General features: G+C 36.0%; 2 protein-coding genes across 3 annotated transcripts; both read left to right on the top strand.

Moving 5' to 3' along the window:
* Positions 1 to 5,342: 5,342 nt before the first annotated feature.
* Positions 5,343 to 9,222, top strand: chmp1b (charged multivesicular body protein 1B). The gene is made up of 8 exons (XM_056260039.1): positions 5,343 to 5,526; positions 6,114 to 6,211; positions 6,650 to 6,796; positions 6,888 to 6,956; positions 7,054 to 7,161; positions 7,260 to 7,303; positions 8,676 to 8,748; positions 8,833 to 9,222. The coding sequence occupies exons 1-8, from the start codon at positions 5,511 to 5,513 to the stop codon at positions 8,875 to 8,877; spliced, it is 600 nt and encodes a 199-aa protein (XP_056116014.1). The 5' UTR covers positions 5,343 to 5,510; the 3' UTR covers positions 8,878 to 9,222.
* Positions 9,223 to 11,059: 1,837 nt separating this feature from the next.
* Positions 11,060 to 17,818, top strand: cnga2b (cyclic nucleotide gated channel subunit alpha 2b). Of its 2 annotated transcripts, XM_056260024.1 has the most exons (7): positions 11,060 to 11,230; positions 12,899 to 13,000; positions 14,239 to 14,349; positions 14,437 to 14,610; positions 14,720 to 14,827; positions 15,104 to 15,210; positions 16,205 to 17,818. In XM_056260024.1, exons 2-7 carry the CDS (start codon positions 12,900 to 12,902, stop codon positions 17,623 to 17,625), a joined length of 2,022 nt encoding a protein of 673 aa, XP_056115999.1. In that variant the 5' UTR covers positions 11,060 to 11,230; position 12,899; the 3' UTR covers positions 17,626 to 17,818. The 2 variants fall into 2 exon arrangements, with proteins under 2 accessions (XP_056115999.1, XP_056115998.1); XM_056260023.1 differs by having other exon boundaries at positions 14,239 to 14,610.
* Positions 17,819 to 18,564: the final 746 nt, after the last annotated feature.

Raw genomic sequence — 18,564 nt, 5'->3', positions numbered from 1 at the left:
CTTTTCCTCACCTGTTTGAAAGACCTGTTTGAAAGACTTTTCTCAGCCAATCAGGATACAGCATTAACCTCCTCAGGCTGTGTGCTTAGAAAAGAGCTGACCAGACTGAGTTTATTTTGTCTAATCTTTTACTTTCCATCTCTCATGGCCTGTGTTTTTTTTTTTTTTTTGTCTAAGTGTGTGTGTGTCAGGGATCTGTTGTCATTGGGTGACAAAGCCTGGATCTGTTCAGTGACACTGATGGTGAAGATCGTCATGATGTTAGATGTCATAAGCTTATGTCTGTTTATTTGTTTTCTATGCTTTTTTTATAATAAAGGTGTAAAACTGTGATTAGGCTCTACTGTCTGATCTATATAGTTTGGGTGTCTCTTTCTCTCTCTGATTATTCAGACTGTCTCTAAAAATTAATTTAGAAATTTGATAAAATTATCAAAATTATATATATTCTCTATTTTAGAGAGAATATATTATATATATATATTATATATTATATATATATATATATATATATATTTATTTTACTTTATTTTGCTATCCTCATTCACATAAATGAACTAGTGTCCTGCATCCACTAGTAAAACTATATATAAAAATTATATCTGGTGTCTGAATAATTTTTGCTTTTACTGTGTGTGTATATATATTTATATATATATATATACCACACATATATATATATACACACACACAGTAAAAGCAAAAATTATGCAGACACCAGATATCATTTTTATATATATATATTACTAGTGGATGCAGGACACTAGTTCATTTATGTGAGTGAGGATAGCAATATAAAGTAAACCGTGACAAACATTATACCAAAAAATTCTTCAGGGACTACCAGTAAAATGTATAAAAATTTGGGACCAAAAATTATTCAGACACTTTGATCTGACCATGTTTTGCTTAAGTGTTTTTTCTTTAATTGCTAATGCAACCTTTTTACACCACAGACTGAACAAAATTAAGAATTTTGGAAATTGGTGGACCTAAATTGGTATTATCTAATTGTGTATTTAAATTTAACATCTGACAGCTTTTCAACCTAATTCATTTGAGAGACAGTCTAACAGAAGGGTGGCCAAAACCAGTGAAATATCAACTGATTTGATAACTCGTGAGTTCTTGTCATATTTTATTACCGTTTTCTAAACTATAGCGAATAAACTGTGATAATTCACACTCGCGCCCCCCGGAAATTCAATAAAATTCAACAAATCAGATGACGACTTCGACATTGCTGAAGTGTTTCCAGTTAAGTGTACCATATGCATCAGACGTTTAGCCAACGTTCCGTGGGCGTGACGTCTGAGGCTGAGACTACGTGTGACCTAACCGCAATCTCATAATCTCTCCGCAACCCAACCATACGTGCCAACCCGTTTGACTAAGGCTGTCGAGCCCCACTGTTTTCGTTAAAGTAGGTTCAGTGGCAACGGTTCCGTATGGCATAGGCTACCACCTACCGCAAAACACCATTTCTGCCCAATCACCAACCATCATTCACGCAATATACACAGGAACGTAATAACTGTACTTACTATGCAAACTATACAAATAAACCAACAGACTCTTCAAGTTTTCAAGAATTCTACGAAACCGTAGCGTGGCGGCCTGCACACAGCCAGCTAGAATCTTTCCGTCTCAACCACAGCCAGTTGCTGCTCCTTTCTGCTGCGTCAGATAAGTTCTTTACTGTGCGACGCAACTCTTGGCCACTGAATCCGACGTCTCTGAGGAACCGGGTTGTAGAGTGTGCCACAAATCCTCGACAACCCACTTCCACTGGATAAACCTGGACTCTCCATCCTCGCTGTTCTGCTTCAGTGGCCAGATGAGCATACCGCAGTTTCTTCCTCTCATATGCCTCATCTACCGCATCCTCCCATGGCACTGTTAACTCTATCAGTTGAACAATGCGTGCTGATCCAGACCACAAAACAATATCTGTTAGTGGTGGCAATCTCAGGTGGAAAAATAAGCCATTGATCAAGATCAGCCAGCATTTTCTAGTCCCTAGCAGCTTCCAGTTGTCCTGGGCGAGAATTGGTTTTAACACCTTTTCTTGGTGGTTGCTCGCCTGGGCGGAGGAATATTGTCTTCTGCGTGTAATGTTTTGCTAGAACAGGCGACAACTTATTGGTCATACTACGCTTGCCTTCCAATGCTAAAGCCAAACATCGCAGTACTTGGTCATGGCGCCAAGTAAACCGACCTTGGCTAAGAGCCACCTTACATCCTGTCAAAATGTGCCTTAATGTGGCAGGTGATGAACACAAAGGACAAGGGGGATCCTCTCCTACCCAGAGGTTTAGGTTCTGCGGTGATGGGAGAACATCATATGTTGACCTAATAAGGAAACTGATCCTACTCTCTTCCATTGACCAAAGGTCTTGCCAGCCCATCTTGCGTTGCCCATCTCATCCACTCTCCCTGCTTGGCCTGGGAAATGGCCTTTATACACCTCATCCTCTCCTCCTGATTTTGCACCTCGTTGACTACCAGCTTCCTCCTTTGAGCTGGGCCTGCCTTGTGCCATTTAGGAGGAGCTAAACTGAGCCCAAAACCCCCTCTTCCATGCTGTACCTGTCCCACGATATCACCAATTTGAAGGGCAGCCTTTGCCTCTGTCACAGATTTCTTTGCTGACCACTTTCTACCAGTTTTTAACACAGGGGCTGCCTCCCTTACACATTTGTCGCGTGACTCTACTAAGGTCATTTCCAGTCTGACCTTGGCGCACTTAAACATTAAACACTCATTATTATAGCCACTTCTTTTTTCATTACATGTCACCCAAAGAACACATTAAAATGCAAATTAGAGACAACGTATAGATACATTGTATATAATGGGAAACCCCATTTTTGGCCATGTTTAAAAAGCAAAGTAAATCAAATCATTCTCTAATATCTTTCATAGTTGTGCATGTCTTTGTGCATAGTTTGGTTCAGGAGGAAGTTTCCTGGAGCTGTCGCAGTCCTGAAAACCCTGATTTACAGCAAACACATAAATGCAGTCACACAAAATGTAAAACATATTTTTCCAACATTACCTATTCTTGTATCTGTTTTACAGAGGACAAGTTATAGAAGAAAGAAAAAAAGAACCTAAAAATTGACTGGTATAGGCTATTGTATAAAAATGTAATATAAAAAAATATTGTTTTGGTTATAAAGTCTTGTTTTCCTTTTCTTATTAACTGAGTCTTGGCTGCATCTGAAATCGCACACTCTCTTGAGTAGGTAGCTACTAGGTAGCCTACCTATTGAATAATTACTTTACAACCGCTAAAAAAGTTTGTTCTATATGAGTAGCCTATGTGTAGTAGCCTATGAATGTAATCTGGATCTTCTATTCGCTAGTATGTTGTCATTATCATATGACCTACCAGTAAAATAATTTTCATCGCTTCACTGCCATTCATAAATCCTCTCCCGTGGCCTCATGGGATTGTAGTGTTTAATGTATGCACACTTCAGAATCTCGCTGAAAGTATGCCATCAGTACTTTTTGCCTACTCTGAGTAGCCTATGTGAATTAAGATATTCTGTCACATAGCTATGCAATTTCGGATGCAGCCCTGCCCTGGTGTCCTCTACATATCATAAAAGATTAATACAACTTTATTTTCGCCATTTGTTTACTCTAAACCTGATGTAATGATGTAAAAAACGAAATTGACAACTGTCTCAGCCAGGAGGATATAGAAATTTCGACAGGATTTGTTTTGAGAGAGAGAGAAATTGCCGAATTACACGTTTAAATAAGTATTGGGTTTCAACTTACACAAATATCTAATGATACAGATGTAAAAACTAATAGCTTATATGGACCGTGAACATATTTAGAAAGTTTGTGAACCCCGTTTTTTTCAGAGAGTTTAACTTTAAAAAAAGTAGGCTAAGCCTTATAAATACACAGCTTATATTTCCAACAATGTAACATGCATGTAAGAGAAATACAAATGTTTCACATATCTAAAGAACTGCATAGCAGCATCATAAAACATAAAAAAAATTAACATCAGTTATTGATGACATATGATGAACGTTAAGGATAACATTCATAACAAAAACATATAGGCTATATATCACACAAAAATATATATATATATTCACATATTAAAGAGGAGGAACAAAGAAGAGAGAGGAAACAAAGAAAAAAGATAACAGAAAAGGGTATATGTGTATAATCAAAATAAAATAAAAAGGAATTTAATTATTTGTAAATGTCCATAGTTCTGGTTGCTTTACGGCTTGAAAGTCCTTGTAAGGTTTCAAAATAAATCTGTATGTCAGGGTATCCATTCAGAACATTTACATTATGTAAAACTTACCAAGTAAGATTTAACATAAAAATGTGATTCTTGTATGTCTTTTTTTGTCATAATAAAAAATAACATCTTTTTAATTTTAATTCCACTGAACATATTAAATAAATATTCCACATCAATCCAAAAGAATCTAACATACAGTACATACATAGCCTATAAAGATCAGTTGTAGGCCTACATTTTTTATGGTTGGTTGGATAAATGATAGGCCTACGTATCATTTTAAAGTATATTTCAGTAACTTCATTATTGATAGAGTGTTTGTTATTATAAGTCCAAATCAATCTCCAATTAATATTCTCAAAATATTCTCCAATTTATTAGCTATACGAAATATTGCTGGGCAATAAATTAAACGTCTAAAAAAGGATTACTGCATTTGCTATCATTACTTTGAACACCGTTTATCAAGACCTCCTTTTTAAACGTTGATTGCTATTTCACTGATGATGCCTTGCAAAAGTCTTAAAAAACCTCCTGGTTTTGCATCAAATATGCTAGCCTATATTTTTGTGGAGATATTGAAATACCGAATGTCTCTAAAAATTCAGTACATGTAAATAAATCATTTATTTACCATTTATAATTTGTAAAAACATACCCAATTGTCGTAGAACATTTATTTCTTCTTATAAATTTAACATTTTTATTATTCCATATTATGTTTTAAATGTTTTAAGTTTAACTGGATTAAACTTGATTAAACATTATATAAAGCATAAAGATAAGCTGTATACCATTGCTTATCTTTATGCTTTATATAATGTTTATTCCAGTTCAACTTGAAATTTGTATTACGGTAGTAGATATCTAACAAAATCAAGCACATTCAACCCTTTTTCTATTTAAAGGCTTGTGAGGCTTGTCTTTATTTGAAGTTGAATAAAGTGTAACCAATTATTTTAAACAAAAGATTTTGTTACATGATACATCTAAATATTTTCGCAGGGACACAGCTTTGTTTTGCCAGTCGTGACATCACCGCGATCGCTGACCTGAGCGCATGACTGTGACATCACTCCAGTGGTTTGGAGAAGCCGGAAGTGAATACAGGGAAATTACAACAAACATAGCGAGGACAGTTACTGATCCACACGAAGAGCTCGGGGGAATAAAACAAGACTGAAAACTATTGTCGTCTAATCTTCACACTTCATCAAGTGGAACCAGGATGTCGAGCATGGAGAGTATCCTTGCGGACCGCGGGGGTCGGGCCCGATCCAGATTCACTTCACTGTCGCTTGGACCGTAAACACTTCTACTTAGAGTAATTTATGAGTTGAACTCGGTCGTGGCAACATTTTGTTGTGTACGAATAGATCGGGTCACATTCTAGCCGTTAAATCTAATCACACTTTCAGATTTATGTTCGCGTCGCGTAGAAATTGAATTAGAGAGTGAATTTTGAGTTCTATAAGTAGAAAACGTTTTAAAGTGATACGTTACATGAGTTGGTGAACTCACCGTGCTGTTTATATTTTTGTACGTTTATGAAGTTTCGAATGCTTATTTTGAAAGTTTCGTGCTCGTCTAAAACATCGTCAAATCCGCCCAGGTATGACTGTGACGTAGAATTACGTAATGTCGCCACCTATAACTAGGTAAACTCTCAATCCAGCCGGTCAGACTAGTTTGTCAAGTTTCGAGACGATTTTGGTCTACATTGTTGTTTATATTGTTAGGCTTGTATTGGGCATATTATTAAAGGTTATCAGATAACTTTTACAGACATGATGATTCCTTTTAAAATCTTTTCCTTGACTTTTGACTTCAGAGCAGTTGTTTAACCTCAAGTTTGCAGCTAAAGAACTTCAGCGGAGCTCCAAGAAATGCGACAAAGAAGAGAAAGCAGAGAAGGTCAAGGTCAAGAAGGTAAACAAACCATTGACATTGGCATTTGGAGACTCCATTCATTCATATGAAGTAACATTGACCTGTGCAACAGCATCTTCACCCAACAGCTTCGCATGAACGCTGAAGATTTCTGAGCTACTTTATGAGTATTATGTTTCTCTGTCTGGATATTTTCTATCTGCATAGTAAAAAAGTATTGAGAAAATAGATTTAAGTCAATATATATATATATATACACACATTCATACATACATACATATGTATACATTGTCAAAAATTATACTAATCTAAATGTCAAAGTATAGCCAAAAACATAATTGAGAATGTTGAGTCCAACACCACATTAGATTGTACTTTAGTATTTTAAAAGTAAATGTTCCATAATTACAGCACATGTAATCGGTCAACGTTGATGTGATGTTATGAAGCTCACTGCTTATGTTTTGGTTACTTTAGGCGATCCAGAAGGGCAATATGGAGGTTGCACGGATACATGCAGAAAACGCTATCCGCCAGAAGAACCAATCAGTGAACTTCCTTAGAATGAGCGCGAGAGTGGATGCAGTGGCTGCACGAGTACAGACGGCTGTCACCATGAACAAGGTACACAAATGGCTTTCTCCTTTTAAACCAGATATATTCAAGTAGTTATCCAAATAGATTTAATAGTTAACTTTTGATTTTTATTCTCCAGGTCACCAAGTCTATGGCTGGGGTGGTGAAGGGCATGGATGCAACCCTGAAGAGTATGAACCTTGAGAAGGTGAGAGGAAGACTTCTCTTTGACATAAACAGTTGTAGTGCTTTGATTTGTCTTTATCTTATTGGCTCTATATTTATTCTGTGTTCTGATTCGTCAGATTTCAGGTCTGATGGATAAGTTTGAGCGTCAGTTTGAAACTCTGGATGTACAGACGGCTCAAATGGAGGACACGATGAGCAGCACCACAACACTGACCACACCACAGGTCATACATGCACTCGCATACTACAATGACTGCACCGTAGGCCATAAATACACTGACGTAGTAGTTGTTTTGCCTTTACTGACACTGGTGTGTTTTAGGGTCAAGTCGATTCTCTGATGATGGAAATGGCGGATGAGGCCGGGTAAGAACATTTGAAATGCTGAGATTTGTTATTCTTATTAATGAGTAAATACTTTAATACACACTTTGCCGTTCAAAAGATTGGGGATTGTAAAAAAAAAAAATGTAATGGTTTTTGAAAGAAGTATCTTATGCTCACCAAGGTTGCATTTATTTGATTAAAATACATAAATGTTGTGAAATATACATATTACAATTTATAATAACTGTTTTCTATTTGAATATATTGTAAAATGTCATTTATTCCTGTAATGGCAAAGCTGAATTAGTATCATTATTCCCAGGGCTTGACATCAACTTTTTAGCTCACCAGCCACTGTGGCTAGTGGTTTTCCAAAGTTACTATCCACTCAGCATTTTCACAATGGCCACAATTTTGACATCGAATAGCATGTAAATAGCCACATAAATATTTTTAATAATATCTCATAATTTGGCAGCAGGTTTATTAGGCTGTTGTCACTTTTAGACCTGACGCACGGATCCATCATACTATTACAGGTTTTTTCTTTCTCAACTACATTCACTTAAAACGTGAATTGTTTACGTGAATACTCGCCAAGACCGGCATTTTGTCATTATTTTGTGTCTATTGTAGCGTTTAAGTGCAATAAGCGGTGGGGAAAAAAATCTATTTAGTACTGAGAGGCAGCTTTATGTACGCGTACTTTGGGTATGAGCACAAAATCTGCGGGAATTAGTAAAATTATGCGCAATATGTGCAATCCCACGCCAAAATCCAAGCTCTTTAACAGCAACAATATTCATCTGGAGCAAATGAAACGAGTGTGTGAGGGGAGGCGGGTTTGTGTGTCAACTTACTGTCGGAGAGATGAGAGGGCGAGAAAGCGCAGCTGGTATCATGTATCTATTCTGCGGAAAATGAGTATTGGAAACTTTTCATACATTTCAATATCGATATGTTTTATAAATCGAGTTTTTTGACAACACTACATTGCACTTAGTTTATTATTTCAGATGCCTTTGTAAAAGAATAAGATTGAAAAATGTGTATACTATATATCAAATTCAATAATAATGTTATGTGTGTGTTAATGTCAAGCCCTGATTACTTCATGATCCTGCAGAAATCATTCTAATGTGCTGATTTGGTGCTAAACATTTCTTATTATCAATGTTGAAAACAGATATTCTGCTTAATATTTTTGTGGAAACAAAGATACATTTCGTCAGGATTATTTGATGAACTTGTTTTACATAACTTTTGTACCATGATTAATGTCTTTACTGTCACTTATGATCAAATGAATGCATTCTTGCTGAATAAAATGTAAAAAAAAAAAAAAAAAAACCCTGACAAAATGACAACAATTTAAGATTAAAACAAACAATGTCTGTTCTTGTGTGTTTAGGCTGGACCTCAATATGGAGCTTCCTCAAGGTCAGTCAGGATCAGTGGGAACCAGTGTAGCATCTGCAGAACAGGTATTTAACACAAACATGAGTACAGACATACTAACAAAAATATAACTGAGATGTACTACAAAGATTTTATCTTTCTCACCATAGGACGAGCTCTCTCAGAGACTGGCCAAACTCAGAGACCAGGTTTAAGGAAGAACCCGGTGTGTGTGTGTGAGAGAGAGAGAGATTGTGTATGTGCCAGTGTGTGAGAAACATATCCCCTGTTTACTGACCCCTGGACATATTGGCCTCATTGTTTAATTGTGTTTAGTTCAGTTTATTCATTTGAGGGGTGTGTGCAGATGTTTGAGGGTGTGCAGCTTTCCTTATCCACTAGAACACACCGAAACCAAACCGTAATGACACGCTGGAAACTGAATCAGACAAAATTAGATATGTTATTTGGTAACGCTGCTGTCATCAGGATTGTTCTGGGGTCCTGCTCTCCCTCAGTCCATAATAATTGGTATAAAGATTATAATATTGCTTGCAACATTTCTTTGTAATATTCCTCATTTTATTTAAGTTCATGTTTTAAATACTTGCTTGTCTCTCATATACATTTTATGCCAATGTAGCTACATTAACCTATACCAGCATTAGTATCAAACAGCTGTTGGGTAAAAATTGTGACATGTTTTTTTTTTTCTTGCTGCACAAGTTTTTGCCTCTGCTTCAATGGATTGTGGGAATTTGTACCTTAAAATGCATGTGATCAAGATGATTTGAGATTTGAAGATTTGAATAAAATCTTTTCATTTTGTCCAAGGCAGTAAAATCCCCAGTTTATCAGCCCTAAGTCTTTACAGAAACTGATTTTTTCTGTTTTGGTTTATCCGAAATGTAAAAAACAAAAAAACTTCCTTCGGCGATGTACATCTCGATCAGCTGGCTCAGATGAGAATATATATATATGTTTGTGTGTATATAAATAAATATTTTGCAAATTTCTATGTTTTTGAATGTAAATAATTTAATTCACATTTATTTGTATATTGGGAAAATCTTTTTTTCTACAGAGAATTGATGTCTGTTGGCATTATAATACTAGTTTTCAGACTTGTAAGATGACTGTGATTTGGGCCTAGAGTTACAACAGGATAGGATTTTGATTGGTCCATTGGGCTCAGGAGTTAGAAGAGTGATAGGTTTTGATTGGTCCGTTGGGTTCAGAGTTAGCAGAGCTGAGCAGTTGTTACTGATGCATGGCTCATGAGTCCAAGGAGAAATGTGCTGCTTAAAAACCAAAACCAATTTATATATTCATATAATTTCCCGTTGGAGTCTTGATTTTATGTGTGTCCAATTGGAGTCCTGGAGTCTGGACTAAACCTGGAGTCATTTAGATGACAAATCTAAGTATTTTATTCGTGCAAAAGAAGATGCGCACATGCCTTAATTGTTCTTCCCTCAAAAACAATATTTTATCATGAATTATATTGAAGAAAATAAGACTGAAGAAAAAAAATCTCTGTCAAGTCAAACAAAAAGTTTTAAAAACCTATAATTATTATCATACATGTGATTAAAGAAATATTTGTACTTCTGTAAAATTCCGGGGCCAAAAAAGTGAACAGCTAGAAGGTGATTAAAGCAGGTGTTTAAAATGTTTTAAAATGACCATTTTCCCTATATATAGCCTACATCCATATACATTTCCGCTTAAAAGTTTGGGGTAAAATTCTCTATATAAAATAAATTAAAAAAAGAATATTTATAATATACTTGATGTATATATATATATATATACATATAATTTATTTTTAAGAAAAATTATATTTTCTCTTATCCATTTGCACTGTTCAAAAGTTTAGAAAAAAATAATATTTGTATTAAGCAAGAATGCATGATATTGGTAAAAAATTACAAAAGATTTCAATCTTCAAATATATGCTGTTCTTTTGAACTTTCTATGAACTTAAAAATGTATCACAGTTTTGGCAAAATATTAAGCAGCACAACTGTTCAGCTTTACCATCACAGGAATAAATTACATTTTAAAATATATTAAAATAGAAAACAGTTCTTGTAAATTGTAATAATATTTCACAATTCTGCTGTTTTACTGTATTTTTGATCGAATAAATGCATCCTTGGATACTATAGCATAACAGAGTTTTTTTACTGACACTAAACTTTTGACCAGTAGTGTACATTATAACTTAGTCATGAAAAAATGTCATGTCCATTTTATTTGAAACTACTGTTCATGAAAATGTCACTAATTTATGTGACCAACTCTATTTTTTCTCCTCCCATTCTCTCCTGCCCCGCCCCTTCATACCCCACCTTTTTTGCTGGAGTGTATTTTACTCTATAGATGAGAAAGACAGATGGGTTGACTGATCATGGTATTATTCCATTTAAGCACAGGAAGAGAATTACGTTTTTAGACTAGTATGAAGATCAGAAACACACTTTGTGTGTTTCTTGTTGAGTATAAGGATGTAATATGGACCAACTTTCTAGAATTTTTTGGGATCCTGAAGAGGAGCAGCTGAAGGTGAGTCAGGGAATTTGTCTCACACATGCATGCAGGTTCATACATACATTTTTGTCTCTCACATGTTTATCATATACAGATTTTTAATAACAATGAGGTACAACTGTTAGCTTCTTTAACATTTTGAATGATTTATAATAATATAAAATACATATTCACTATTATATTTATAACATGTTATATCATAATATTAATTGTGTGTGTGCGTGTGATGTTTTTGGAAAAAGTAAAATTGCAAGTATTTTCTGTGATGGTAGAATATACAGTTTGTAAATCATTATGTCTATGGGATGTCCCCATAAAACATGAAAATCTAATGTGTGTGTGTGTGTGTGTGTCAGAGGAATGGTTGTTAGCAACCATGATTTCTCGTGAGACATTAGCTCTGTGTGTTTGTCCTCTGAAGACAGTTCTGTGTCACTCTGTGTTCTGTGTTTCTTTAATGATGAGCCAATTACCAAAAACATTGTTAACATTCATCTAGAAACGGCACTATCCATCCATCCGTCTGTTGAACCATCCATCCATCAGTCTCTAAGCCGTTCCCTTATTAACCATGAGATCATCCTTCAGTTTGGATCTTTTGTGAGAGATCTTTTTTAAATCTCTCCCTGTTGCATCTATATCTTACGGTAATCTGAGGTGATTGTCATAGTGACCATATTCCCAGGCGAGAAGTGTTTGCTGGTAAATCCCCTGACCTGCTGTCCCTGCATTTCATCCACAATGTCTTTGACATGCACTCCTGAGAAGTTTGCAGGGCCAAGTTGCACTGAAAATGGAATGTAATTTAGCCAAAAAAATGTCCAAATTTGTCAATAAAAATCAGCTAATTCTGACAAAACCTCACTTTGGGCACATTCAAATTTGGAAAAACAATCGAAAAACTAAATAAATATATTTGAAATAAATATAAATAAATATTTTATTCTTTTTTTTTTTAGATGCATGTGTTTTGTTTAAGGGTTAGCATATAGTAATTGTCCCATGCTAACAGGGAAGGCTCTAAGAACTTTGTCTAACATTCTGGCAAGGTTCTCTTTTAGTTAAGAACAAACGTCCTTCCAGTAACGTTATGTTTGTCCAAAGTTATCTAACATTATCAAAACATTAGCACAAAAAAAGTTTTTCTGAAACATTTGAATTGGACATTCGTTTTTAAACTTTACTTTTTTGAGATGGTTTAAAGAACATTCACAGTAGGCCTATAACTTTCCCATAATAGCAAAATGATAAAATAGAGAAAACATTCATAATGAATAAGTATAAATACAAAAAATAAGTATTCAAGTTCATTTTATTAAGTATAGCCTAAAGTTTTTGTAATACTAACATCAGTATAAGTGTACTGTTTTAACACTTGGGACTAAATTGGCTCACTTTTTATAAAAGTATAATACTTTAAGTGTGTAACAGTAGTAAACTTTGAGTACACAACTTTACAACTGAGTTTTTCTTTGTACTGCAACTATACTACAAGTGAACTTAAGGGGAAACTGATAGTCAAATACTTGTAGCACATATTTTAGTTAAAATATGCTTCTGAGAAGTAGCCTACATAAAAAGTAGACTGAAAGTATACTTTCTTATTTTTTAGTTTAAAAGAAGTATACTATAGGACACTTCTTTTTCATAAGGGTAAGTGATCGTGTGTGTTTGTATGTACAGTATGACGGGCCAGTCGGCTGCTGAGGGATCTCCCTGCTCTCATCGTCTCTCTGTGCAAACTCAAGAGGATGAGCAGGACCGAGCAGAGAGTGTGCTCAGCAGGTCAGTGATTTTGTGTTTGTGTGTGGTCTGTTTTCAGACCAAATGTCCTCACAATGATAGTAAAACCAATTTGGTGATCTATAGCTTGTGGTCCTCAGAAGCGAAGTGTCAGGATGAAACAATATCATTTCATGTTGTAATTTTTTCCCCCCCACTTAATCAATATTCTATCAACAGCATGCTGTCATTTACCTCGGAATTGACTCATTCCTCAGTAACAAAGTAAAACGATTTGTGCAGGGCTGAAAGTACAGCACTGCAGATAAAAGTTTGAAATATGAAATCGTCACACTATTCCAAAAGTATAATCATAACTCTTGAACATTTGCATAAGTGTGTGACTGGTTTGATAAAGACCAAAAAATCCAAACTTGAGGGGTCAGTAAGATTTTTAAAAATGTTCTTGAAAGAAGTATTGTTTGTTCACCAAATACAGTAAAAACACTAATACTGTGAAATATTATTACATTTTAAAATGTAATTTATTCCTGTGATGGCAAAGCTAAATTTTCACCAGCCATTTCTTCAGTCTTCATTGTCACATTATCCTTTAGAAATCATTATGTGCTGATTTGGTGCTCAAGAAACATTTCTTATTATTATCAATGTGGAAAACAGTTTATTTGCTAACCATGATAAAAATAAAAAGCTCAAAAACAGCATTTATTTGAAATAGAATTCTTTGGTGTCACTTGTGATTAATTTAAAGCATCCTTGATGGAGGTATTAAAAGTATATATTTCTTTCAAAAAAATTAAATCTTACTGACCCCAAACCTTAATAAAAATAAATAAAAAAATAAAATAAAAAACAACACCCTAAAGGAATAGTTCACCTAAAAATGAAAATTCTGTCATCATTTACTCAACCTCATGTTGTTCTATGAATTTCTTTCTTCTGCTGAACACAAAAGACGATATTTTGAAGAATGTCGGTAAACAGATGCTGGTCCCCATTGACTTCCATAGTATGAAAAATAAATAGGCTACTATCTATGGAAGTCAATGGGGACCAGAAACTGTTTGGTTACTGACATTCTCCAAAATATCTTCTTTAATATGTGTTCAGCAGAAGAAAGAAATTCATAAAACTATCCCTCTAACATATTTAACATAAAACACTTCAAGAACAACAGAATTCGATTGGAGTTAACCATGATGGTATAAAACGTGTGATTTCAACTCATTTCTCATTTCCTGCTCATATGTTCTGTCTTCATCCATTGGTTGCTCTCCCAGGGCTCAGTCTGCGTGTGATGACACCTCGTCTGAGCTGCAGCGAGTAGCTGCTCTAGAGCCCCATGATACGCCATCAAGAAACTCCTTTAGAGGAAGAGGAGCTCTGTCCAGGTTTAGGATCCATACAAATATGCACATACACATTCTCACATGTGCCACAGCAAGTCTGGATAAATCCTTTCTCTCTTGTGTTGCCAGGTTGGTGACTCTGGTGGTGACTCTGAGAGACTGGGCACACAGGAGTCTGATAGAGGAAGAAGAGAGACCCGATTCCTTCCTAGAGAGATTCCGGGGACCCGAAGTACGAGCCCCACCCAGTCGAAGGAGCAACAACCAACCAGACGCCAATGGAAATACTAAGGGAAATACAAAGTAATGTGACACATTTATTTTTCTTTGACATATGGGCATGAAACATCTGCATACAGAGAGGATAAATCTGATAACATTTGTTACATATGTGTGTTTTTTTTTCCCACAGCAAACAATGGGAGACATTTATAGTTTCTCCATCTGATGATATTTACTACTACTGGCTCTTCTTCATTGCCGCTGCTGTGCTCTATAACTGGGTTCTTCTTGTAGCCAGGTGTGACTTTTCACCTAGTCTTTCTTCTTTACATATTCATCATCACTATACTTTGTTAATGTGCTCCTGATAAACACAGTTCCCTGTGCTGTCAGTTTGTTTCTGGCGTAACTAATTGTTAAGATGCTCTAAGGCTCTTTCGTTACGCCCGTCACTCTTCCACAAACAGAACAGCCCTTTGAGACAACTGCTTGACTAACTGTACAGATGTGTGTTTCTGCAGGTTGTCTAAATATTTGTGGTTCTTATGTTTTTTCTCTTTCTGTCTTTGAATAGAGCATGTTTTGATCAGCTTCAGACTGAGAATCCTATTGTCTGGCTGGTTTTTGACTATATTTGTGACTTTGTCTACATACTGGATTCATGTATGCGGCTAAGGACAGGTATATAGACACACACACATACTCAAAATTCCTGACTTACACCACATGTTAAAGTTACTTATCCCAAAGATTGAATTCATTAAGTGCCTTCACTCATTACAGAAACACTATATGAAAATCATGTTATATATTATCATCACAAAATCTTGTATTGAATTGCTTTTATGCATTTGGAGGATGCTTTATTCCAGCTTACATTGCATTCAAGGTACATTTAATCAGTTACTGCATTCCCTGGGAATTGGCATTTCCTGCACCGTGCTTGACTGTATAAGCTACAGGAGTGCTTTATATTTGTGGACAGCAAGTACAAAAATCAATGCTGAACACAACCATATTAGTTGCATTTGATTTGTTGCATAACTAATTGTGCATAGTTTAAATTAATAAAATAAATAGCCGTATTAACTTTTAAAAGAAAACACTTCCCATATCTTTTGTTGTTGAACCCGTGTTTGTTCCATGTGATACGCTGGAAAATCACAGTTATGCTGTTGTTTAAGCATTTACAAAGTCAGTTTTTCTATTCGGGCAAAGTCATGTTAAAACATTTGCATATTTCATGTTAATTTAAAACCATGATGAAATGAAAATTCATCTATTTTCTAATTGTGTGCTATTGATTTTATTGTAAACGTTTCATACATGCATGTTTCATTCTTTTTTATTTATTTATTTTGACCTCGTAATTTCTGGTGAAACGACATGACTTCTCTTTGGTGACATATGCCAGATTTTGTCTGCTTTAACCCCGCCCCTTTCTTACACATCTGCCTCCATCCATTCAAAAACTGATGGATAGAACCAAGTTCTCTTCCTACATTTTTTCTTTTCCGTTTCACTCAGATGTACAACACAATATGGAAGATTGATCTGTCGCCACTTCAGTTTCATCGAGACTTTTTTTCTTTCTTTCAGCATCTGGAAGCATGTGCAGATTTTTGTATTCTTTGTGTTACTAAACGAACTATAAAGCATTTTTATGCTCTTCCAGGTTACCTGGAGCAAGGACTTCTGGTGAAGGACCTAGCGAAACTCAGAGACAGCTACATTCATACATTTCAGTTCAAAATGGACGTTATCTCCATCCTTCCCACGGACCTGGCGTACATCATCTTGGGCATCAACACACCACAGGTCCGCTTCAACCGCCTCCTGCGCTTCTCTCGTATGTTTGAGTTCTTTAATCGTACTGAGACGAGAACCAACTACCCAAACATCTTCCGCATCTGGAACTTGGTGCTCTACATTCTAGTTATTATCCACTGGAATGCCTGCATCTTCTATGCCATCTCAAAGTCGCTTGGTTTTGGGTCAGATCCATGGGTTTATCCCAACATCTCATCTACAGAGGAAGGAGGTCTGAGACGGAGTTACGTATACTGCTTCTACTGGTCCACACTGACACTGACCACCATCGGAGAGATGCCACCACCCGTACGGGACGAGGAATATGTGTTCGTGGTGTTTGATTTTCTTGTCGGAGTGCTTATTTTTGCCACCATTGTGGGTAATGTGGGTTCCATGATTTCCAATATGAACGCCACACGGGCAGAGTTCCAGGGACGGATTGATGCTATTAAACATTACATGCACTTCCGCAAAGTCAGTCGCCATCTTGAGACACGTGTTATCAAATGGTTTGACTACCTGTGGACAAATCAGAAAGCGGTGGATGAACAGGAAGTCTTAAAGAATCTTCCTGACAAGCTACGTGCAGAAATTGCCATCAACGTTCATTTATCTACTCTGAAGAAAGTTCGCATCTTTCAAGACTGTGAGGCCGGACTGTTAGTAGAACTGGTTTTAAAACTGCGCCCTCAAGTGTACAGTCCTGGTGACTACATCTGCCGAAAAGGAGACATTGGAAAAGAGATGTATATCATTAAAGAGGGAAAATTAGCAGTTGTTGCTGATGATGGGGTGACACAGTTTGCATTGCTAACAGCTGGAGGTTGTTTTGGTGAGATTAGCATTCTTAACATTCAGGGTAGTAAAATGGGAAACCGTCGGACAGCTAACATTCGCAGCATTGGCTACTCTGACCTCTTCTGCCTTTCAAAGGACGACCTAATGGAGGCCGTAACCGAATACCCAGACGCTCAGAAGGTTCTGGAAGAGCGTGGAAGGGAGATTCTGAGGAAGCAGGGGCTTCTGGATGAAAGCACTGCACAGGCAGGCTTGCTTGTCATGGATACAGACGAGAAGGTTAAACATCTGGAGGGCTCACTGGATGTTCTACAAGCACGTTTCGCACGGTTGCTCGGGGAGTTCACAGTGACTCAAAGCAGCCTAAAGCAAAGAATCACAGCGCTTGAGAGACAACTGTGTCATACGGGCCTTGGGCTTGTTTCAGATCAAGAGATGGACTCTGAGAGTAATGCTAACACACCACGAGCCAATTCAACTGCATAGATATGCGCATTTGCACCATGAAGATTTTGTGCCTCTATGTCACATGCAGGATTAGCCTATATTTCTAGATGCACATAAATTTACAGTCACAGACACTTGCTTTTCAAACGTTCCAACAGCCTCCAGCGTTTAGACTTGGTTTTTCAAGTATTGTCTTTAATGGATTTTTTTCAGGAAAGACGGCATATTTAATTTTCCCTAAATGAAAATGTGTGAGAGATAGTCCTTCAATATATATATCATCAGTGTTGTTATTAACTATTTTTAATTGAAAAAAGCTTAAATAAAATATAAATTCATCTATCCATCAATTCTCCATGTGTCCATGTAAAGACTATCAAATATAAATATTAGGTAATTATTTTTTAAATCAAACGAAAATGAGAAAAGTTGGCAACTAATTGAAATGAAAGTTGATGTAGCTATACTAAAATGACAAACTAAAACTGAAATATAAATGAATTTAAGATAAATGGATTAATACAATTACAAATGCACTTAACTAAATTTAAATGAAAGCTAAAAATATTAATATTTCTTAATATTAATAAAGGCTCGTTTTCATTTGTGAAACATTTAATATGGCTGTGAAAACAGTCCATTCCCAGGACAAATGCTGCTGAGTCAAAATGTGTATTGATAGACTGTATAGGCTCCATGTTGGGTCCATACCTTAATTAGCTTTTTCACACTAATGTATGCAGAAAATAACCAAATGTATATTCTGCATTGTTACTGTGATCAGATTTGCAACTCGCTCATTTCCGTGCAAAAATAAAGCTGACATTGACCAGCATCAGTCGTCTCCACGTGTGTTTAAAAAAAAAAAAAAATGTATGAACTTTATTATGAACAATACACAGGACAATAGGTACAGAGAACACTACAAATACTGTGCAACCTGGTCAACAAAAATTTTTATGTAGTGTACAGACCAGA

Source organism: Rhinichthys klamathensis, unplaced genomic scaffold, assembly GCF_029890125.1.
Source record: "Rhinichthys klamathensis goyatoka isolate OS25496 unplaced genomic scaffold, OSU_Roscu_1.1 h1tg000172l_1, whole genome shotgun sequence".
Classification (NCBI taxonomy): Eukaryota; Metazoa; Chordata; class Actinopteri; order Cypriniformes; family Leuciscidae; genus Rhinichthys; species Rhinichthys klamathensis.
Note: the sequence above shows the minus strand (reverse complement) of the source record. Positions and strands in the feature narration are given on the sequence as shown.